We start from the raw sequence: 24,495 nt of genomic DNA on the forward strand, positions 1-24,495 counted from the left end.
GTCAAGTAGGAATTCAACAGTCTGGATGGCTTGTCAGATTTTATTTGGCACATAGTAACACATTGGGCAGCATTCAACTCCAGAATTGGTCCTTAACTTTAAAATGCCAAGTCTCTGAATTAAATCATGAGGAAAGACTCAAAACATAACACACAAAAAATCCTTCTGGGTGAATGGGCGTTCAAAGCAATGTCACTCTAAAAGGCTGCAGTTTCTTATACTGAGTAGAGTTGGGGGTTCCTTCTACTTAATGGTTCCCTCTTGTTGGAGGTTACCTAATTTCTTCAGGTCGCTTTCCACTGCTGTGAGCTTGTCATCATAGGTTTGGCGAGATGTCTCCATGCCACCTGTGACATTGTCCATTTTCTCTACAACTAAGATTTGGAGAAGAGTACATTAATCCACATATTTGCTCATGTTTGTGTTTTACAGTTCCAAGATGAGATTATTTCATTACAGAATAAAGGGAACAGTTTGAAATGAAAATTATAATTGGAATTAAATATGGGGGAAAAGGTATTCTTTTAGAAAAATAAGTTACCTGCTACAAAAGCCAGTGGTGTAATTTACTTGGTTGAGAATTATATGTTCTTAACTGTTCTTAAGACTCTGTAATTTGGGGGCTGGCGCTGTGGCGCAGCAGGGTAACTCCTTGGTCTGAGGCGCCAGCATCCCAAATGGGCGCTGGTTCTAGTCCCGGCTGCTCCACTTCCAATCCAGCTCTCTGCTATGGCCTGGGAAAGCAGTACAAGATGGCCCAGGTCCTTGGGCCCCTGCACCCATGTGGGAGACCTGGAGAAGCTCCTGGCTCCTGGCTCCTGGCTTCGGATCGGCGCAGCTCTGGCCGTTGTGGCCATCTGGGGAGTGAACCATCGGATGGATGACCTACCTCTCTCTCTCTCTCTCTCTCTCTCTCTCTCTCTGCCTCTCCTCTCTCTGTGTGACTCTGACTTTCAAATAAATAAATAAATAAATCTTTAAAAAAGAGATTCTGTAATTTCTTGGAGGTTTCAGAAATTGGAACTAACTTTTATTTTTTTAGTGAGTTAAAGATATCCTTCCTCGATCTGTTTCTTATTTTCTGTTAATTTCCACAGGCAGAGGCAAAGAACATGGTGATCATTCACAAAATATCATCATTTATCATCTCCCTAACATTCCCAGCACAAAGGACTCACAGGGGTTCTGCTGGTGAAAAACACTTAGTCCAAGTCTATACCTTGTAGAGGGGATGAAAGGCAAGGCAAGGTGTTTGCCATTGTCTGATAAAATTCCTTTGCTGATACCTGACAGCTTGTGTCTCCTTCAGGGACAACTCAGTCTGTAGTGTCTCAGTTCCCAAGCAGATGCCTTAACGGTATTTCCAAACAATGATCTATGAACATCATTTTTAAAAAAGCATTTTCTTGATTATATATGGCAGAGAAGGTAAGTGATGCTACGTCAAATAAAAACTTTGGTTCTTGTTTGTTCTGCATAGCCAGTAATTCTCTATGGTTACAAATTCAAGTTTATGTTTCTAGAAAGTCTAAGGGGAGGATATTTCTCCAGAAGTGGCTCCTGTGAGATTGAACCGCTAGCAGCTGGATATCAAGTTTGGCTTTCTTGGTATCAATAAACTTTTATTTTAAAAAAGAATTTTTTAAAAAGCCTTTTTTTTTTTTTAAAGATTTTATTTATTTGAGATGTAGAGTTATAAACAGTGAGAAGGAGAGACAGAGAGAAAAGTCTTCCGTCAGCTGGTTCACTCCCCAAATGGCTGCAACGGCCAGAGCTGGGCTGATCTGAAGCCAGGAGCTTCCTTGGGGTCTCCCACATGGGTGCAGGGGCCCAAGGACTTGGGCCATCTTCTGCTGCTTTCCCAGGCCATAGCAGGGAGCAGGATCAGAAGAGGAGCTTCGGGACTAGAACCGGTGCCCATGGTGCAGGCCCCCAAAAAGCCTTTTAGCATGAATGTTTTATATATTAACTGTGAGCTAATAGGTCCAGTTTACAGTAATTCATCAAGTGCTCTACCTATACATCATATGAGAAGATTCTCCTGGCTCCGGTCAGGAAAAAGAAGCAAGTTCCCATGTGTTTGTGTGACCCAAAGTGAACCTGCTCCGTGGATCCTGGAACTAGCCCTGGAGGAGTTCAGTGTGCACCCCCATCCCTTCCCTCCCCTGCTGTAATGAGATGTGGGCACCATACCACATGCTCGCTCTCTCTCCCAAGCCTTTCCATGCGTTCCTCTCTGGACGCAGAATGCTCTTCCCTGGCCTCTTCCCCAAGCCAAGCCCAACCTGCCCTTCAAGACTCAGCCTGTCACTGCCCGAGGAAACCTGCTGAGGGCCACCTTGCAGAACTCTCTTGGCAAGCAGCTTTCCCCACCACAGGACTCAGTGCACTGTGCTGTCACGGCTTGCTTACTAGATGTTTTAGGGCAGGAAAATTTGTACAGATGCTCTTTAAAGGCCTTACTTACTTTCTGTCCCTATAAACCCATCATAAGTTGAAATGCAAAGAATACTCCTAAATCCTAACTCAGCAATGCAGCACACTGCAGAGTAATGGTCCCGTTATGACTGTGGTGCTGATGAGGAGCTGCACCACCACTGCCCAGAATCACGACAGAGACCTGGATCGTATTTTACTAGCCCAGAAAGGCAGCAAAATTCAAAATCGGAAGCATGGTTTTCACTGAGTACTTATTGCTTCGTACCACACCAACAAGGTGAAAAATCTTAAGTTGAACCATCATACATTAGGGATCATCTGTATTCAGTTCTATCTTCATCTCCTAGACCAGTGTGTAGTGCTCAGTAGGTGCTCAACAAATATTATGATGTCATTTATTTAGATAAGTCAGAGTCTGCATAGTGGCTGTTGAGGTCTGTGAAAAACAGGCTGAGATATGGGTCTCACACACAAACTTACAGATCAGCTAACCCAAGGAGGCCTCAGCATTGGCACCGAGTAGGACATTTCATTGAGTAATTACTGTTTTTTTTTTTTTTTAAATCACTATATAGACACAGAGGTATAGTTACAGTAATCTATACCTTCGGGTTGTTTGATAGGCATGCATGCCCCTAAATCCCTGGAAACTCTTGAGAACAAAATGTTTCGTATGTGCTTTAGCAAAGCTACGGTTTTTTTTAAATATAAAATATGGAATGTTTATGAGTTTAGGTTCAGTTTTGATCCTCAAATCAAAACACATGCCTTGGTCTGTCCTCAAACCACACGAAGGGTCTGAAGTCCTGCCTTTCTTTCCTGGAAGCCAAAGAATCTTCTAAATGTGCTGACAGTCATTTTCTACCCTCTCTGCTTTTTTCTTCCATTTTAGTTTTAAAAAGCACAGAACTGTTGAGACAGATAATTCGGATTTGCTTAGAGGACGGGGAATAAATAAATAAATAAATCTATATCTATCTATCTATCTATCTGTCTATCTACTTTTTTTTTAAAAAAGAGCTATTAACTTTTCTGTGCAGCAAGGAAACTAGGTGCCCTTCCCACAGGTGCTAATGAACTTGTTACATGTACGGGGGACAGAGGATGAGGGTGTCTGCTTAAAAATAGGATCCTGGTATAAAACTGCAAACCTTAGGGTTGCAATGCTGGCAGCTTGCTGGTGCATAAAAATACTCGACTGAAGGAGATTCAGAACTAGCACTTGCTGTAATAGTACAAAGTATTTTCGTTGATGGTTACTTTAAAATTCTTAATCAGAGACATAGTGGCAGAGCCATCCTATCTTACTCTAGTTAGAAACATGGGCTTGTTTGTCGCTCATTCTTACATGAGGAAAACAAACGGGAAACACAGAAGGATCACCAGCAGTCTGGCTGTTCCTAGGCTCCCTCTACGAGGAATTGCTTCTCAGCAGATACGCCCTCTTCAGAACAGGGTGTTTCAGGTATTGAACCTGGAGCTGTTCCTCTTCAAACACTGAAAGCACAGTTCTCTAAGATAACCTGACAATAAACTCTCTCTGTACTCTGCCTTTCAAATAAATAAACAATTTTGTTTTAAAAAGTACTTTGGTATCCTCCCTAGGCCCAGGTCACTAACCTCTCCACTTGTCATTCACTCATTCTTTAATCACTCTCTGTGATTTGATTCCACGGCACATCAACTGAACCCTTCTTTGAATAAGAATGGCAGCAGCTACTGTGTCTACCATAGATAATCATACTAAAAGTAGATATTCTTAGCAGGGCACACTGCACCTCAGCTCGTCCTCATAGCTCCCATTTTATAGGTGAAGAAACTGAGCCTTAGACACATCCAATAACTTGGTCACACAGCTTGTGAACTGTTAAGTGTTGTATCAGGCTGGGAGATCTAACTCCAAAACCCATGCTCTTTCTGTAATCCCGGATTGCTTTTCACTTAACAGTTCTCTTTCCTGAGTCAGGTGTCCTCTGATGAAAAGAAAAATCCCTGGAGGGGAAGGATTATGTCTTCTTTAAAGTTATCACCACCAGATGTTTATGAAGCACCTGCCATGTGTGTGGTATCACAGCGCTACACATTGAGGATGTAAGAGACGCAGGCCGAGGCCCCAGGAGGAAACAAGACCAGAGCACAGAGTTCCTGCCTAGTGCTCAATCCCGAGACATCTACTGGATTGATCCTGGTGCTGAGAAAGAAGCACACCCTCTCAATGGTGCTTGCACGTGCCAGGGGTGCCAGTTACCTGGAGTTCCATGAAAGGCATATCTACCTGGAGCGCTATCAAAGTTCATGGCAAACACAAAATGTAATTATAGGGTGCTATCCAGGAATCCACAGAGCTCTGCTGTGTGATTTAAATAATCTGAAAGCCCACGTATCCACTTGTAATTGCTATTTTGGTAGAACTTAGTAGGAAGATCAACATTCTATGGCTAGGAGATTATTTCAATTTTTTTTCTTATTTATTTGAAAGGGAAAGACAGACAGACAGACAGACCAGAGAAGATAGAGAAGTGTCTCCCATCTTCTGGTTCACTCCCCCAAATGCCTACAACACTGGTGGCTGGGCCAGGACAAAATAAGAGCTAGGAACCAATTGTCTCCCATGTGGGTGACAGGGACCCAAGTATCTGAGCCTTCAACTGCTGCCTCCCAGGCTGTACATCATCAGGAAGCTGGAACCAGGAGCAGGACTGGGAATTGAATCCGGGCACTCCAATATGGGAGGCAGGTGTCCCAAGCAGTATTACACCAAACACTGTCCCTTAAACCAGATTCTTCCTGAGAAAAATTCATATTTCTGTCTTTCTTCTTTATCCTAAGTACCTTAAGAATGCTGTGGACTGGGCAGGGTAGTAAAGTAGGAGTTCCCTGTTCAGGGAATGTTCTGGAGGAGATGTGACCCACTGAACTTAAGAGACAGCTTTTGGCTGGCGCCGCGGCTCACTAGGCTAATCTCCGCCTTGCGGCGCCGGCACACCGGGTTCTAGTCCCGGTCGGGGCACTGGATTCTGTCCCGGTTGCCCTTCTTCCAGGCCAGCCCTCTGCTGTGGCCCGGGAAGGCAGTGGAGGATGGCCCAAGTGCTTGGGCCCTGCACCCCATGGGAGACCAGGATAAGTACCTGGCTCCTGCCATCGGATCAGCATGCTGTGCCAGCTGCAGTGCGCCAGCCGTGGCAGCCATTGGAGGGTGAACCAATGGCAAAGGAAGACCTTTCTCTCTGTCTCTCTCTCTCTCACTGTCCACTCTGCCTGTCAAAAAAAAAAAAAAAAAAAAAAAAAAAAAGAAGACAGCTTTTGCCAGGATGCTCCATCAACTGATGACCAGAAGCCCAGGGCAGAGGCTGTACCAAGCTGTAAATAGGAACAGGCTTTGAGCACAGTGGCTGCTGTGCCTCACGGTCACAGCCACCTTACAGACCCAGTGTGGGTGACTAAGTGATTCCCTGGCTGTTTGGCAAATTCTCTAGAAGGAACTTCATTATATCCTAACTTGTAGCTGCAGAAGTGAGAGAAAAAAGAGGACAAGTTGTCTTTGCCAACTCTGATAAGTGAAGGGGTTTCTATTTCATTTCCTTTCAACTTCTTCAGAGAAACACCTTACTGTGTATCTTTCACTGAGTATTCTTTTTTTTTTTCCTTTTTTAATGGAGAAGAGTTTCTCCAGACATCAAAGGGAGATGTGTGAGAGGAGAACTGGGTCTTATCTTTCTGCCTCTTTCAGTGTTGGGTCACCGGAATCTTATCAGCGAGAAATAGGAACCACTGTACACACGAAGAGAAAGAACATCTGGAAAACATCAACATTTTAGTTCATGAAGGCCGTGCTGGAAACCAAAAGTGCATGTTGCATTATCTTCTCTCTGTCAGCAGAGTCCTGAGGGATGAGGGCATCGGAGGGAGGAAAAGAGGCTCCACTGGTCTCGTCTCCCTCCGCTCTGCTGAGATTACGCCCACAGAGCAAGCCAAGTGGATTTCTAGGATTTTAGGTTCTTAGGGAGGGCCTTGATGGGAAGCAATTCCCACTTGCAGATGGACTCACAGACCCCCCCTGGCATCTATTCTTTGTATAAAATTCAGCCCTAATCATCTATCCCATCCATCCATCCTACAGTAATTCATTCAGTAAACTTTCTTGAGCACCTGTTTGAGTTGTGTGAGGTTAGGTGCCAGTGGGAGGTATAACAAATGAAAGGTAATCTTTATAAAAAGTTATCATTTTGGTGGTGAGACAGACAAGGTCACTGGCCATGATGCCGCTGTGTCACAGGGCTAAGAGTAAACGAAGAGCTCTATAGGAACAAACAGGAGGGCGCTGAACCCAACTCTCAGGGACTCGATGCAGGACATGCTATCCAAGTGAAACACCAAGAGCAAGCAGCCATTGTAGCAGGGAAAAGGTGCCCGGGTAAATGGGCCAGCACATGTGAAACACATCAGGGCTGGAAGAATTTTTTAAGAGATAGAAATAGGGGAATTACTTGTTCTCTAACATGAAAAAAAAAAAAAAGAAACTTCTCCTTTAGGTCTCTCTGTATGATTCTTAGGGCAGAAATTCCTAGATCTTATTTCTTAGCCCAGATAAAAATCACCACTTTCACCTCTCAGTAGTAACTGTGTACTCCTAACATCACATGGTACTGAGCCTAATGGAACTTACTTACTAAGTGGCTGCTTGACTTCAAACTTCTCTTTCATCTCAGTTCACTAGGCAAAGTCATGGAGAAGTGAATAATCATGAAAATAAACTTGGCCGGTGCCGTGGCTCAATAGGCTAATCCTCTGCCTGCGGTGCTGGCACACCGGGTTCTAGTCCCAGTCGGGGTGCCGGATTCTGTCCCGGTTTCCCCTCTTCCAGGCCAGCTCTCTGCTCTGGCCTGGGAGTGCAGTGGAGGATGGCCCAGGTCCCTGGGCCCTGCACCCGCATGGGAGACCAGGAGAAGCACCTGGCTCCTGGCTTCGGATCAGCGCAATGTGCCGGCTGCAGTGCACTGGCCGCAGCGGCCATTGGAGGGTGAACCAACGGTAAAAGGAAGATCTTTCTCTGTCTCTCTCTCTCTCACTGTCCACTCTGCCTGTCAAAATAAATAAATAGATAGATAGATTCAAAATAAATAGATAGATAGATAGATAGATAGATAGATAGATAGATAGATAGATAGAAAATAACCTAGTAAAGGGGAAGAGCCCCGAGAACTGCCTGGGACACACAGCACCCTCTTTCCCTCACTTGGTTCCCACCCCAGCCCTCTGCCTGTCCTCTGCACGACTCCACGGCCTCTCCTCATCCTTTGCTCTGTTTGCTGCTTCCTCTGAAAACGTAAGGCACTCCAGGTTACATTATCTCATAACAGGTGGATGAGATGATCTGGCAATTTGCCAGATTTCCATTGCCCAAATCCATCAGTCAGCATACTCTATGATGCACGTGATTTTCCATGGATAGGGCCTTAGGGGTGGGACTGAGAAGCCTCAAATATACTGAGGGCTTTCAACATGACAGGTATAGTGGGTAAAGGCACGTATGAAGAAGCAAAGAACAGAGATTTCACAGCCACAGTGTGAGAGGGGTCCTAGTACATCCTCCTTGCTCATCCCAACCACCGTGGAAAGCAGCAGTTGGGCTTTCATTTCACAGATGAGGAATCAGAACCGCCAAGAGGCACTGACTCTTACCCAGGTTACAGAGCCTCATCAAAGACTTAGCACGAGGCTGGCTCTCCAGCAAGCACTGACTGAATCCCTGCAATTATACTGATGATGGCAGGATCAAGAATTGAACATGGTTCAATTCTGATTCCAACTTCCTGCTAATGTGTGCCCTAGAAGGCATCAGTCGGAGCCCAAGTACTTGGGCTCCTGTTACCCATGTGGGAACCTGGATGGAGTTCTGGGCTCTTGGTTCTGGCCTGATCTAGCCATGGCTGTTGCAGGCATTTGGAGAATAAACCAGTAGATGGAAAAGTTCTGTCTCTCTGCCTTTCAAATAAAATGAAAATAAGCAAATAACAATTAAAAAAATGGATCGAGTGGCCAGTGTTACAGTGTAGTGGGTTAAGCTACTACTTATGATAGAATCCTATGTTAGAGCATTGGTTCAAGTCCCAACTGCACTGCTTCCAATCCAGTTCCCTGCTAACACACCTGGGAAAGCAGCAAAACATGGCCAAAGTACCTGGGCTTCTGCTACCATGTGGGAGATCAGGATGGAGTCCATGGCTCCAGCACTGGTCATTCTGGCCATTTGAGGAGTGATGAACATCTCTCTCTCTTTCTAACTTTCAGATAAATAAATACATCTTTTTAAAAAATGAATTGAACTGGATCATTTGGTTCTGAAGCCCTTCTTGTTCAAACACACTGGGACAGCAGTGGGAGGCATCACAAGTCGGAGGAATTTATCTCGAGCCTTCTCTGCCTAGGTCAGGTGGCCGGTTCAGGATCAGAGAGGTTGTGGGAACTTTCCCCTGGCGGCATGTCAGTTCTGAGGGAAAGCTGAGGGTCTGCGGACTCCACGTCTGTGTCCCGGGACTGTGACAGGAGGGCTCCTGGGCTGTTTTCTGTAAAAGCTGGTTTACATGGTCTGTGATTCTCAATAGCGACACCTCCCACCTGTGGGCTCTGGCAGAGGGCAGAAGGGGCAGGGGAGTCCGCTCTGTAGTCTGCAAGCCTACATGGTTCAGACAGAAAGCTTCCCTTTTTTTTTTCTAAGCCAGGCCTGTGTAGCCCAGTGCTGTATCAAGTGGAGTTGAGGTGGTGATGTTGCCTCCGCGGCTCACTTCTACAGGGCAGTGTTTTACTGAGCTAAGTAAACAAGGGTGACTACAGGAAATGTGCTGAAAATGAAAAAAGGGATGAGGTGGCCAGTGCCTGGGTGAAGTTAGTCCTATCTCCAGAGACCTTATGTTTTGCTTCTCCTCTATCAATAGTTTTCCTGTATGCCAACTCCAGGGTTTCCAGACAGCCTCTTAGTGATAAGGGGGGAAAAAAAACAGAGGAAGAGGGAGTAGCTGGAGATAGGTAGGAAAAAGAAACAAAGAGAAAAACAAATTTATAACTCACAGAGAACCATTGTCATTGTTGAAACTATTCAGAAGGAATTACTGCTCCTCCACCTTCTACATCCCATAGCTACTGGCGGTTCAGGATACAGATCAGGAGCTCGGGAAGTGGCTAAGCTTTACACCTGAGTTGTGACAGTGTGAGTGCAGAGTCAAACAACTGCAGGTTGCAAATAATTTGGGAAGGAGCTGGTGCTGTGGCACAGTGAGCTCAGCCACTGCTTGTGATGCCAGCATCCCACATCACGGCGCTGGTTTGGGTCCCTGCTAATGAGCCTGGGAAGGAAACAGATGATGGTCCAAGTGCTTGGTCCCTGCCTGGCTTTGGCCTAACCCAGCCCTGGCATTTGCAGCCATTTGGGGAGTGAACCAGCAGATGGAGAATCCCTCTTTCTGTCATTCTGCTTTTCAGTTAAATAAATCTTTTCTTAAAAATTGGGAAAAAATTGCCTGCAGACACCGACAGTCTTTTTTTCCTTGTCATTATTCCCTAAATACAATGCAACAATGATTTACATAGCATTTAGGTTGTATTAGGTGTGGGGAGCAGCCCGGACTGGACTGAGTTACTGGAATTAAGACTTATTCTATGCATCTGCTCTCCCACAATATGGCGCTGGGAGAGAAGTAAACAGCTTCCGCACAGCTGCCTCCAGTTCAACCAATAAACTGTAGGACTTGCTCCTGATTGGAGAGCAGCGTACTCGGCGTGTGGGCAGCCGAGTTGGGATTGGCGGAGGAGGACTATAAAGGAGGAGAGAGACGGCATGCACCAGGAACATCTAAGGGGAACATCTAAGGGGAACACCTGTGCAGCCCCCGAGAAAGCCGGCCGGCGGTGTGCCGCTCCCCCGCGGAAGTGGGGAATGTGGCCAGGGGGAACTGCCCTTCCACGGAGGTGGAAGGGATAGTAGCCAACCCGGGAAGAACCAGCAGCAAACCCGGGGAGGGCCGAGCAGACGAAAGAACAGCGCAGGGTCCTGTGTCGTTCCTCCACGAAGAGGGGGAGCGACATAATGGTGCCGTGACTCGGATAGGAAACCCAGGACGGATAGGAAACCCAGGACGGATAGGAAACCTAGGACGGATAGGAAACTTAGGAGGGAAGAAACGGGAAGAAGTGGAAAATATCGGAGAGAGAGACTAGCAAACAGCCTAGGGAAAAGCCGGACGAAAAAGGGTGCCGGAAGAAGCTATTGAAAGCCTAGGCATAGACTCAGATATGGACTACGGGGGGAAGCTGGGAGAAATCTCTAAGGTCGAAAGCGAAAGTGAAAGCTAGAACAAACAGACTCGGATGCGGACTGTGGGGAGAGGCCAGGAGAAATGAGGGAGGAGTATTGTTGGAGGAAAGCTTGGGGAAACATACCGGGTAGAGAAAAATGTTAGGGAAATTGAAGCCGCGGGGGGCAGGCCGAGGCGGAAACGAAAGCCACTTTGGGATTCTCAAGTTAGCCCGGGAATAGGGGGCGAAAAGTTAAAACCAGAAGCGGAAACGTAAGCCTGGTTGGGATCCGTCTGATTAGCCCGGGGAGCAAAGGACGGGAAGCCAAACCGTGGGGCGGAGACGTAAGCTGGGTTGAATTCGCCAGGCTAGCCCGGGGAACTTGGATTGAATGCTAGTGGTGGAGACGCAAGCTACGCTGTGTGACTCGCGGAAGCCGCCGCGTGCAGAGAGAGCATGGGGCGTGAATAGATAGGGAACGCGGGGCTGGCGCGAGGCCGTGGTTCAGACGCGAAAGGGCTAGTGAGAGACCGCGGAGTGTGCGCGCAAAGCCGAGCCGCGCAGAGCCGAGAAGCCGCGCAGATGAGAGAGGCGCGGGCTGAAGCGGCTCAGAGCCGGAAAGCCGCCGAGAAGCAGCCTCGGGGCGGGCGCCGGAAAGCCGCAGGGATAAGAGAAACAGAAGTTTAGAAGTAAAATGAGAGAAATAGGAATGCTGGAAGATAGAAGTAAAATGGGAGAAATAGGAATGCCCGGAGATAGAGAAATAGAGAAATAGAAAGGCCTCCCCTCAACATGGCAATGAGAAAGCTTGGATTCGGTCTGCCCGATTAGTGAGGCGATGAGCACCTGCGGCGGCTAGCAGCTTATGCGCCGCAGGTCACCGAAGACAGGCACGAATTAACATCAGAAAGGCCTCCCCACAATACAGCAATTAGGAGGCTTGGATTCGGTCTGCCTGATTAAGGCGGTAAGCACCAGCAAGCAGCTCGACCAGAGTATGAGCTGCAGGTCACCGAAGATAGGCACGAACCAACACTAATAAGTCTCCCCCACAATACGGCAATGAGAAAGCTTGGATTCGGTCTGCCTGATTAAGGCGGTAAGCGCCAGCAGGCGGCTCGACCAAAGTATGAGCCGCAGGTCACCGAACACAGGCACGCATCAGCGCCTAAAAACCTCCTCACAACATGGCGAAGAGAGGACCCGGATTCGGTTTGCCTGATTGATAGGACTTGTAAGAACCTGTGGCAACTCTAGCAAGTAGAGCAGAGTGTGTGCCGCAGGACACCGAAGACAGGCGCGTATCAACGCCAAAAAATAAAAAGAAAGGGGGATCTGTGGGGAGCAGCCCGGACTGGACTGAGTTACTGGAATTAAGACTTATTCTATGCATCTGCTCTCCCACAATATGGCGCTGGGAGAGAAGTAAACAGCTTCCGCACAGCTGCCTCCAGTTCAACCAATAAACTGTAGGACTTGCTCCTGATTGGAGAGCAGCGTACTCGGCGTGTGGGCAGTCGAGTTGGGATTGGCGGAGGAGGACTATAAAGGAGGAGAGAGACGGCATGCACCAGGAACATCTAAGGGGAACACCTGTGCAGCCCCCGAGAAAGCCGGCCGGCGGTGTGCCGCTCCCCTGCGGAAGTGGGGAATGTGGCCAGGGGGAACTGCCCTTCCACGGAGGTGGAAGGGATAGTAGCCAACCCGGGAAGAACCAGCAGCAAACCCGGGGAGGGCCGAGCAGACGAAAGAACAGCGCAGGGTCCTGTGTCGTTCCTCCACGAAGAGGGGGAGCGACAATTAGGTATGATATGTAATCTACAAGTGTTTTAAAGTATATGGGAGGAGCTGTGAATGTTAAATGTGAATACTACACCATTTTATCTACGAGATTTGAACAGCCATGAATCTGGGTAGCCTCTGAGGTCCTGGAACTTTCTGCTTGCAAAAGTGGGTTTTCTTCATGCTTAAGTTAATGAAGAGAATTAATGAGGGGAGACACAGTACTTGGGAGGTAAACAGAAAGGGTACTTACCTTTATATCCCAAGATGGCCACCGTGATTGTGAGCAAGGCACACAGAATGTACAGTAATATGATAGAGAACTTCAGTGCCCAGTTGTTTTTACACTTGGTGCATTGTGTTCCTTCCTGAATACCTGTAAAAGAAGTCAAATGTCAATAGCAGTAAAAACAAAAGTGTCTGTGCACTTGAGGTCTAAGACCATGATTAACTGTTCTGTATGCTTTACAAGGAAAAACTATTTTAAAACTTAACATACCATTTACCAACATAAGTACTTTAAATATTATGTTATGATTGAATATGACTTAAATAGCACATAAGTGTCTCACGGAATAGTTTTAAAGCAAATTTCATTATGATAATTATAATAATTTCAATAAACATCTGTATATGACAAAAGACTTAAAACATGTAAGTCTGCTTGTTATTAGACATTAGTGGACTGACAGTGGTTCAGACAACTCCCTAGATAGATCTGTGGCCTATCTTGATGTTTGCTTCAGTCACGTGCTAGAGCCGGTCCCGGATGGCTTGTGAGAGATCATTGTTCAACTTACAGAAGTACTGGGAGCTCTTGTTAAACTGCTGGTAGCTTGAAATCAGCCCTGGAGGAAGACTTTACACCATGGAAATTGGCAAACATTGTATGTTAGGACTACGCCCCCTGGCCCCATGCCCCAGAGAAACAGTTTATCATCAGGCCATTGGCTGTGATGGACCAGAACCTATTGCTGAAAACACAGGTAATTTAATACATTACATGTGTCCAGCAAACAGACACTGACCCTTATTTAAGTCACCACAGTGATTTGAATGACAATTAGGGAACAAATAGAAAAACCAGATACTTTTGATGACAGGAGGTACATTTTTACTCTTACAGCTCACCTTTTTGAAAAACATTCTAAGTGGTAAACCAGCATCACTGCTGCAAGTGACTCTAGAAACGAGCTCGTTAAAAGAGAACTTTCCATCTGCTTGATTAAAAAGACGAAGAACAAAGGCTGTGGACACCTTAATGGGAAAATCACATTGTGAGGGTGTCAAGCCCTGCGCTCCCCTGCCCTGCTCGCCTACGTGTGTCTCCTAACAGTGCTGCCCATAGAGGACTGATCGCCTTTAACCGTGCTCACCGGGAAGTCATGAGGATTAAGAGATAGTTGATGTCTCTTGACTTTGATTTGTAATTTTATGCAAAGCGCCCTTCTTATGAAAAGAGTTCTTCAGCTGTGCTTAATGCAAAACGGTGATGGAAACAGCATGTAACAATGACTTCAATTCAGCTTTCCGGGTTCAACCAGTCTCTCTGGTGTCTGAGCTACAGACACAGGGAGAGGGTCCAATCTGCCTGTTTCACAAGTTGTTTCATAACTTAGAGGGTTGCTTTGAAACTTTGAGGTGCATCAGAATCCTTCAGAGGGCTCTTCAAAATGCAACCTTTCTAATTCAGGAGGCCTGGGTTCCTAACAAGTTCCCAGGTGATGCTGATGCTACTGGTCCAGAAACCACCTTAAAGTGGTACATCTCAAAGTCTAAAGTGATGACAAATCACATGGCTGAAATGTACAGGTGTGAGGTGAAAAGCTCAGATTCTGCATCACTAACAAGATCCCGTGATGCCTGGGCCTTGGACCACACTTTGAGGAGCAAGGGTCTGGTTGAGAAGATCATCAGGCTGGTTAGCTAATTCCCTGAAGATGAAGCTGTAAAACCAGACTGATCAAACAGACGTGGAGTAAATAAACGTCTTTGTGTTGGGATTCTCCCATGTTTGTACTCTCCTTCCATCTTTTCAAAGAGCCACTTGTAGGTCTCAGTGCCAACTCGCTGGTCCAAAACTGATCTCAGTTCCAGTCCTGCCAGGCCAGATCTCAACTTCCACCCAACTTTCTTATTTCCACTCATTAAATGTTACCATTATCCTAATCCTTCCAGGGGTTACACTAAATTAAAAAAAAAACACCATGAATTCTTGAGTACTTATCTTCAATTCACCCAGTCACCAGACACTGTTCATATCATGGGATATATATTTTTAAATATAAATTTTTTTAGTTTTAAAATTCAGCAGCTTTTAACATTCTGCCACATTGACTTCATATGTATTTATCATGACAATCACCATCTGTAGTTCAGTGCGGTTCATTTACTGCCTACACTGTGCCAGGTTCTGAGCTAAGCATGTCACCGGCCACCTCCCTAATCCCTCAGACAACCCTGCAAGCAGGCAAGGCAGCGAGAGCTGAAACAACATCCTATACACGCCGTAGGGGGGATTCCGCTGTGTGCCAGACTCCAGACGCCACTCGCTATCCTCTGCGCCCCTGTTCCTGTCTCTGCTCATTCTGTCCTCTCCATCGCTGCTGCCACCAACCTAGGGTGAGATCTGCTCATCGCAACGGAAGCTTCCTCTTCCATTTCTGCTGGAATCCAGCCTCACCCTGTACTAAAATCCTGCTCTCCTCATGACATTTGCCAAGATGGGGGAAAAAAAAACAAAGACAAAAACAAAACATTTTTCAATGGCTTACCCTTAACTAAAGGATGAGTGCGCGCACACACACACATACACACAAACACCTCTTATGCACTCTTAATCTGCTGGCCTCAAACAAAATAAGGACCCCTCCCCTCCAGTAAGGGTGAAAATATTTCTGAAATTGAGAGGGGGCGGGAATATAAATGAATCCACAAACAGCCATGATGAGAAAACTGTAACCTTGCCTTGGCGGCAGCTGTAGCACACAGGGATGGCAGACCCAGGGACGCTGGAGCGACCTCCTGCGGAAGGCCTGGGTAACCCCTCCCCAGTGGAGGGCAGGTTCCATGCCTTTTGGACTTCAGCACTGCAGTGGAAGTGTCTCTCCAGGGTGATTCCTTACATTCCACTAGTAGACTCTCAGAGAGTTGGTCAGAGCGGAGATTACAGGGAATAAGAGACCCTGGGGACTAGCAGGTGGCAGCGAGGTCTCCTGGGCAAGTGTCACCGTGTTACTGATGAGGAAAGTGAGGGTTGGCTGAAGCGAAGCCGGAGCAGGAACCACAGGTCCCTCCCTGTGTTCTGGCCCCGGGCTGCCACCAGGCATCTTGTGTGTGTGGCTCCCATGCGGGTCCACTCCCAGACAGTTGTCACCGGTGTGCATTCCCCATCGCAGGGGCCCTTCCTCCCGGGGTGTGCCTCTCAGCGCTGACTCTATCAGCTTCTAATCAGCATCACATGTCACGGATTCCCTTCCCACTTGACACACTTTCTCCGTCTTGTTTTTCTCTCCCCTCCTGAGACTTCTTTTTAATAGGAATTCTGTTTTATCTTTCCTTCTCTGCCTGCCCCTGGGAGGACATCTGGCCAAACATACAGATGCCTACTACAAAGGGACCCTGCTGGCGCACGGAGCTGGGGACCCCTCCTCCTTGAACCTAGATGGTCACAAAAAAACATTCGGCAGAGATACCCCCCTGTTACCAGCCTTTGTAGTGTTTGTTTTCTTAGCATTACTTTCCAGAGACTGGGGATTTTGTTCCCATGGGGGGAGGGGGTGGCGGGGGAGGAAGGGCAGGGGACTGATCTGCAGGGCGCTGTGGAGAAGGGATACCAGTGCAGGAAGCGAGGCAGTCCTGCTCTGAGCAGTGAGGGACAGCTTCTCAGAAAACCTGGCCCGAACTGCACATGTGTAATTCAGCAGGCCACAAGCGGAAGGGGCCTGCAGAGCCCCCGCCTTGCCATTGGTCACCCCTCTCAAACCACCTCCCGCTGAACTGTACTCTTGGCTCAGGTTTTGAATGTCTTTTCCAGTATCCAAGTCTTTGTGATACAAAAACATTTGGGGGCTGGCGGAGCCAGGATCACGCTGGTGAACTCCTTGAATATCCCATGGAAGTGCAGGATGGGCTGACAATTGGGTCCCCAGTGCCCCAAATCCAAGTTTCCCATGTTGCTCTGTTTCCAGTAACAGGTCGCAAGCAAGGGGTGTGGGGCTGGTGAGGCCACCAATCAGGGGCAGTGAGCTGGTTGCAGAGAATGACCCCAGCGCTCCAGGAATGACAGTGCAAGGGGCCAGCAATGAGAATTCCTTTCTCCTGTGGTTCCCCATAAAGGGCCCTCCCAAGTGCTGTGGTTCAGGCTCCCCTCCAGTCTGTTTTTCTAATCTTTCTGGAGAAAAAAGAATCTCCTTCACTTTCCTACTCTTGGCCAAGTGTGTCCCACCGAAGGAGCGCTGTTTAACAGACCAGAGGAGTATCTGTTAAAAAGGGTCCTCACAGATGGACCCCTGTCCTGGGTAGGTGGAGCCCGGCTCCGTGGGCATGTTGGGGGCACCTCTGGGCTATCTTACTTATCACAAGGGTCTACTGCCCAGCGGTGCTGCCATAAAGATCACGTTACCAAAGCTAAGCTTCCAAAAGCTGGTAGATTGCAAAACCCAGAAAACCAGAGTTTTTGATCTGAGATTTGTAGTGAACTTTTCATGTGGTTTTTCGGTAGTTATTAATCTACTGCCTGGTGGCATCTATTCCCATAAACCCAGGAGAGTAATTTGGCTCTAACAGTAAAACTGATGATTCAAATAAATCCCCATATGCCATTAAAATGCCCTCAAAAAGCAACAAAAACAATAAGAGTTAACATCCTGGTTAGTTGTGTGAATGTTACACAACATCAGGAGGATAAAGGCTAAATACATGAAACACTTCATCCCACAAACAATTAGCTCCTCCCTATTATGAAGGGCATTTGCTAAATGATGGGCTATGGATTTAGTTAGCGTTACGGCAACTCCACAACTATGAAGATGCATTCAAACCAGAAAATATGCAGAAGAGTTTTATGATAATATGCATTAGTCACCATTCCTTCTGAACTAACATCAATGCTATGCACACTTAACCCAGGGTGCAGGTTTTTTAATTAAAATGTCTTCACGTATATCAACAGAAAATGTTCTCATGTGTATTATATCCACCCCCCCCGCCGCCGTGGTCAGTTTCAGTTTGGCTTTAATGCTGAAAAAAGTGTCTTATTTGCTTAAAATTTATACTTTATACTCTGTTTAAACAAAGAATCACTGGAGACCTAACAATTCCACTCAGAATATATGGTGTCTGCCGGATTATCTACAGTGTCTCCAAGGAGCACCATTATTGTCTCTCTGCGGTTTTTATAGTAAGACATCCCTTATTGTGTGCACTGTCCACAAATGCTTTCAGCTGCAAGGAGAGGAATCCTCACTCAACTGGGGAGCTCACCCATCACATCTCTTACATCTGCCCTCCTCACTGGCCATGTCCTCTTGGCTCTGTTTCTGTTCCTTTCACTCTAGAGGCACAGCATGAACAGTCAACAACCCTGACAACCTCGTCAGCTGGCACTACCACGCAATGTCCTTCTGTGATTAAGTGCTGAATCTTAAATGCAGCCCCGGCGTGGGTCATCCAAGTCTGCCACCTCACAGAGCCATGCCCAGGTATTTGGAAGGAGGTCCCTGGACGTTTCTTTGTGGGTGAGTTTACGATGGCTGTGAGGGCAGAGAACGGCTGAGGATGAGAGCTGTTCCTGAGGACCTGACACAGGCCTGGCACCCCTCCTACAGAGAGGGGATTCTGACCCCAATTTTATAGATTTAGGAACTCAGAGGGTCAAAGAGGCAAACTGGCGAGTGGCTGAGCTGGGAGCTGAATGCAGAACTCACACACGTTGCCTCTCTAAGTTCACTCACCTCTGGAAGAGAAAAACAAGACAAAGAGGAAGAATGGCGAAACGGAAGACCTGCAGAGGGCTGACGGCTTGGACCTGAAAAGTGTTCTGTCAAAATAAAGGGGTGCAGAAGCATCCGTTCACGTGTCGACCATCAGCCTTTCTCAGACATGCACAGTAGAGTTTCCTCTCCAGCAAGTTATCTATTACAGGCTGTCACTTCTCTTGCTGTGCTATGGTGACACAGCCAAGCAGCAGCGAGGTAATTCCATTGTAAATAAACGCTCATTATGTCCAGGAGAGGTCAGGATGGGCTCGGAGGCCTGGCTGGGAGGGCCTGTTAGCCCCTCAGGGGAATAACCCCACAGGCAATGAATGGGCTGTTTGGAGTGGGGTAGGCCAGGAAGAGAAGGCAGCTTTGTAACTTCAAGGTAAACTATGGGACATGCAGGGGCCTTGATCCGTTTAAGCTGGAAAACAAAGCAAGTTGGTTGCTACTACTGGGTTTTCTTCGGAAGTTCTCATTACTGAAATGGGAGACTCAGAAGCCAGGCTCCGATGGCTCATTCATCTATGGACCCGGACAATGGTGGGTGTTCACGTTTCAGGAGTTGGGTGAAGGAAAGTCAGCATGAAAGATGGTGAAAGGAAGGCATATCAAGCAGTGTTAAAAAAAAATAACTTATCTCTAGCCTCTTACTTTCCCTCCAAAAAAAAAATATAATCTTTCTGGAGTACCCTGGCAAAAGTCATTTTTTAAAAGGTCTTTCAAGATCTGTACCATTTTTTCCCCTTTTATTTGAAAAGCAGAGAGAGAGAGAGAGAGACACAGACAGACAAGGACCTTCCATCTACTGGTTCACTCCCCCAAATGTCTGCAACAGGAGTGGGTATTGTGGTGCAGTGGGTTAAGCTGCCCCTTGGGACATTTGCACCCCATATCAAAGTGCCTGAGATCATGTCCCACCTTCAATTCTGATCCAGCTTCCTGCAAATGTGCAAGCTGGGAGGCAGCAGATAATGATTCAAGCACTTTTGGATGTCTGCCACCATATGGGAGGCATAGATGGAGTTCCAGGCTACTGGCTTCTGTCTGGCCCAGCCCTAGCTGTAGTGAGCATTGGGCTTAGTGAAGCAGTAGATAGAAGATTTGTATCTCTCACTCCTTCTTGCTCTCATTTTGCCTTTAAAAAAAAAAAAGCCTTCAACAGTCAGGGCTGGGCTAGGCCAAAGCCAGGTGACTGAAACTCAATCCAGGTCTTCCACATGGATGGCAGGGATCCACGTGCTAAAGTGTGCATTAGCAAGAAGCTGGAATCCAAGCAGAGGCAGACTTGAATCCAAGCACTTCAATATGGGCTGGGAACCTCCCAAGTAGTGGCTCAATCACTGTGCCAAACACTTGCCCCTAAGACTTTTTTTTTTAAATGCCACCTAGATTCCACAGTTTACTCTGGTGCCTTAAAGGAAATGCCATGAGGATATGGGGAAAAAGGCACACTAATCCACTGTTGGTGGGAATGTAAACTGGTAAAACCACTATGTAACTCAGTTTGGAGATACCTCAGAAATTTGAATATAGACCTACTATATGACAGCCACCCCACTCCTGGGAGTTTACCCAAGGGAAATGAAATCAGCAAATAAAAGAGTTATATGCACCTCCATGTTTACTGCAGCTCAATTCACAATAGCTAAGACATGGAATCAACCTAAATGTCCATCAACAGAAGAGTGGATAAAGAAATTATGGGCTATGTACTATATAGAATACTACACAGAGGTAAAAAAATAAAATGAATCTGGTCATTTGCAACAAAATGGATGAATCTGGAAAACATCATACTGAGCAAAATAAGTCAGTCCCAAAGGGACAAATACTGTATGTTCTCCCTGATCTGTAATAACTAATACAGCACCTAAAAGGAAATCTGCAAAAATGAAATTGACACTTTGAGAAACAATGACTTGAACAGCCCTTGTCTTGACTGTTGAGAAAGATTTTTTTTCTTTTTTTAAATTTTTTTCTTAATGGAGAATGGGATTGGGAATGGTAGGAGGAGGAGGAGGAGGTGGGGTGGGAGGGCAAGTATGATGGGAAGAATCACTATATTCCTAAAGTTGTACCTATGAAATCTGTACTCATTAAATAAATGGTTTCTTTGGAGAAAAAAAAAAAAGCCAGGCTTGTTAGCAGAATCTGGGGCCACGAGCAGTACCAGTTGTCATCTCAGCCAATGTCCATCTTACCAGTGAGGACCCTTCACCCCAGGAACCATACTGCCCACCTCAGCTTATACATGGGCCAGTCATGGCCTTGGCACTCCAGCTGACTCCCAGCCAAAGTTCTTTAGACCCCAAGACACTTGCTCACTTTACCACATTCCTTTCCCAACACACCCCACTTATTCAAGAACTAAGTGTGAAGCACTAGGTACAATGATGACCAAAACAGCAGAAATCTCTGTCCTTATGGAACACATACCCCAGAGGCAGAATATTATAGCATGTTAGCAGGTGACATGTGATTGGGAAAAGGAAAGCAAGGAATGAGCCAGGAGCAGGTGGAGGAGGAAGTGGGTGCCATTTAAACTGCTTAGCTGGAGGCATCTCCATAGAGTAACACTTGGGCAGAAAAGCTTGCAGGAGCGTGGGAAAGGGCCTGGGGGTACCTGTGCTTGCTGTGTTCCCTAAGGTCTGCTCTGAGTCTGAAGATTGTCCCTTCTCTACCAGATTGCAGATTTCCTAATCAACGATTCCTTTCCTAATTAGCCTTGCCAAGCCCAGCTGGACCTGACTCCTTCAGTACCTGCATGGTTTACACTGCACGCACCCTCACTCATTTAAGTGTTTCTCAGATGACTTCAAAGCTGTTTTTTTTTTTTTTTTTTTTTTTTTTTTTGACAGGCAGAGTTAGTGAGAGAGAGAGAGAAAGAGAGAGAAAGGTCATCCTTTTTCCGTTGGTTCACTCCCCAAATGGCTGCTACGGTCGGCGCACCGTGCTGATCTGAAGCCAGGAGCCAGGTGCTTCTCCTGTTCTCCTATGCAGGTGCAGGGCCCAAGCACCTGGGCCATCCTCCACTGCCCTCCCGGGCCACAGCAGAGGGCCGGACTGGAAGAGAAGCAACCAGGACAGAATCCGGTGCCCCAACCGGGACTAGAACCTGGGCTGCTGGTGCCACAGGCGGAGGATTAGCCTAGTGAGCCGTGGCACCAGCCTTCAAGGCTGTTTTCATGGCCACCTTCTCCTACAGGAGTGGGGGCTACATTTTTCCAAGTATTGCTTTTACATTTCCCTAAGCAAACCAGTAACTCTCTAGTGCTTTGCACATGATGTGGGCTGATAAAACTTAAGAATACTTCAGAAAGTGTATGGAAAATGAAGTCCAAAGGTAGGTTTGTTTTGGATCAAGACATTTTTGAAATCCAAGCATAGTTCTTTCATAATACATATCCTCCACGGGCTTTCTAATGAGAAATCTATGCATGTGTGTCAACATTTCGGGGCACCCACATAAACTTATCTTTGAACTGCACTTTCATGAACTTTCTGAAGAACCTTGGTCCACGACTAGTGTGTGGATCTCAGCAGCGGGAAAAGAGGACTCCACCACTTCCTCCATCAATGTCGCTCGCTCTGAGTGCGACCACTTCACAGGTGCAGGGGATTTCACAGTCTGTTCTCCCACCGTGGTGCCCAACCTTCTAGGAGATGATTGGCACTCGGATCTCACAGTCCTACAGGCTGGTGTGTGGCTGTCCGGGAAGACGCAGCCTGTCCAGGGCCCTGACCTGCAGAATGCGGACACCCGCAAGACCATGTTCCTCCTGCACCACCAAGGCTGGTCCATGGGAACCTACAGATGTCTGGAGGCGGGACTTGAGAGTAAGGGCTACCACCAATGGAAGGAAGACGAAACATGCCTTTAGACCCCTCCTCAGAGGGCCATGCACCCCAACCCTAAAGCAGCACACTGTGTTTTGTGTCTTTTAGTAGTCACAATGCTACATCTGACAGAACAAATACACAAAACATAAGCCATGACCCAACGCTTGCCTCCAGTGCCGCTGCTTTAGAAAGCATCATTCTGAGGGCAGCTGAAGGACTTGTAATGACGGCAGGGCACGGTGTGAGCAGGACAAATCTCAGTTAATGACAGCGGAACTGCTGTTCTAACCAGAATGCTGTCGGGGCACATGAAAGTTACGCCTCACAGCAGGTGCAGGCAAAGTACTCAGATCCACTGTCACACAGACTTACTGGAGTTCCTTCGCCGACACAACTAGTGTTTGGACGGGGAATATATGGGGGGATGGGAATTCTATGTAAATGAAAACATTAATCAGCTTGACGGGCCTTTCTCACTCCTCTAGGAATGTTTGATTTTTACTGTCTTCAAGTAAAGATGACAGTTGGCATCCAGAATAAAGGAGGCTAAAAGCCAAGACAGAAGGACAGAGTTTTACCATCACTGTCTCAAAACAATTATGCTGCAGCTTAATGAGAAGCAAGCCAATCAACCTGAAGCATCATAGAGGAGGAGAAGTTGGCAGATAAATAATGAGGGAACTAGGAGGGACTTAGCTGTTGACTGCCTGCCCACGGAGGCTGTGAGGGAAGTGAGGCCCCTGTTTAGGGAAGAGCAACCCATTCACCAGCCACACTTGCGAAAAAATGGGACAAAGGCCAGAGACAGGAAGAAATCTTTTCACAGCACGGACAGTCATGCTTTAGAGGACAAAGGAATGAAGCTGGAAAATAAAAACAAAAAGACGACTTCACAGAAAAGTCAGAAGGCATGCAGTGGATTATAATTAAATGGAAAGCAAATGGGAAAATGTATGCTTATTAAATTTTCCAGGCTGAAGTGTTCATAAATTAGAGTTAAATTTAGAAAACAGTTTAAAGCTGAACTAACTAGATGACAACACATTTGTGCACATTCTTGCACGTGTGTATGCATGAACACACACGAGTGATTCTCTTCAGACTTGTAGCTTGAAATTGATCATGCCATGAATATTTACACTGCAAAAACCAGCATACAGATGGGGACTCTGCCTCTGGAAAGCTGGTTGTTAAACTCCTGCCAGCCTCTCTCCTAGTGCACAGAACCTATCCTGTTTAAACGAAGTCAAACAACTCCTCTGTCCATGACGCCAGTCACTTGAGAAGTTCAGGATCACAGACACTGTCAAGCCTGGGAATGGTAGGATTACACTGGACACTGTCCCTTCCATTCCTCTGCAGATTATAGAGATTTTATATGCACTCCTATTAGTGGCATTGGTGCACATGAGATACTGTGAATTAAATGTAGTAAATTTCAAATTCATTATCTCTTTGGCAGAAGGTAATATTAAGCTCCTAGTGACCTGACAATGTTTAAGTTTCATTGTGTACTTTCACTCTGACCAACCACTTTGAAAATGCTTTTCCTTCTCATGTGGAGACAACAGACAGAGTGACTGACCTGAGCTGTCACCCACGTGAAGTGCACAAGGCAAAGTTAAGAGATGGGGCCCAAGCAGGTGGTTATGGGTTGGTGGTTATGGAAGACACATTTGGGTTCAGATGAAGGAGAAATCACAGAGAAAGGGATTTCATTTTCAAAAGTTAATTAATTAGAGAGGCAGAAAGAACTCCCACCTGCTGGTTTATTCCCCAGATGCCTTCAAGGGCCAGGACTGTTTCAGGAGCCAGGAACTCAACAATCCAGGGGTCCAAAATGGGTGTTAGGGACCCAAATGTTTGAGTCATCAATGTTGCCTTCTAGGGTCCACATAAGCAGGAAGCTGGAATAAGAAGGCAGAGTTGGGGATCAAACCCAGGGACTCCAGGCTAAACAGCCACCCTGAGGAAGGGATTTGGATGAGACCTTTCAGTCCAGAAGACATTCTCTTTGCTTCCTAGAATCATGCAGGAATTAAAACTCCAACTGGGGCTCGGGAAGAAAATCTAAGAGTTTGGCAAAGGAAGGTAAGATAGCCTGACATTCTTGAGACACACACTGTGATAGCAGTGGTGGACTCAGCCTGACCAGTCAAGA

The 24,495-nt window shown here is 46.7% G+C and overlaps 1 protein-coding gene across 2 annotated transcripts in view; it reads right to left on the reverse strand.

Annotated features, from left to right (window-relative positions):
• The window catches only part of COLEC12 (collectin subfamily member 12), a 205,655-nt gene that overhangs the window by 31,495 nt on the left and 149,665 nt on the right, over positions 1-24,495 (reverse strand). For both annotated transcript variants that reach the window (XM_089305861.1, XM_051852076.3), the window contains 2 exons: positions 12,767-12,889; positions 276-374 (listed from right to left, as the gene is read on the reverse strand). In XM_089305861.1, the coding sequence (XP_089161987.1) occupies positions 276-374; positions 12,767-12,889 (222 nt within the window). The remainder of the gene's footprint in view (positions 1-275; positions 375-12,766; positions 12,890-24,495) is intronic.

This window comes from Oryctolagus cuniculus, chromosome 10 (genome assembly GCF_051225735.1).
Source record: "Oryctolagus cuniculus isolate XC-2025 breed Fujian yellow rabbit chromosome 10, ASM5122573v1, whole genome shotgun sequence".
In the NCBI taxonomy this organism is placed as follows: Eukaryota; Metazoa; Chordata; class Mammalia; order Lagomorpha; family Leporidae; genus Oryctolagus; species Oryctolagus cuniculus.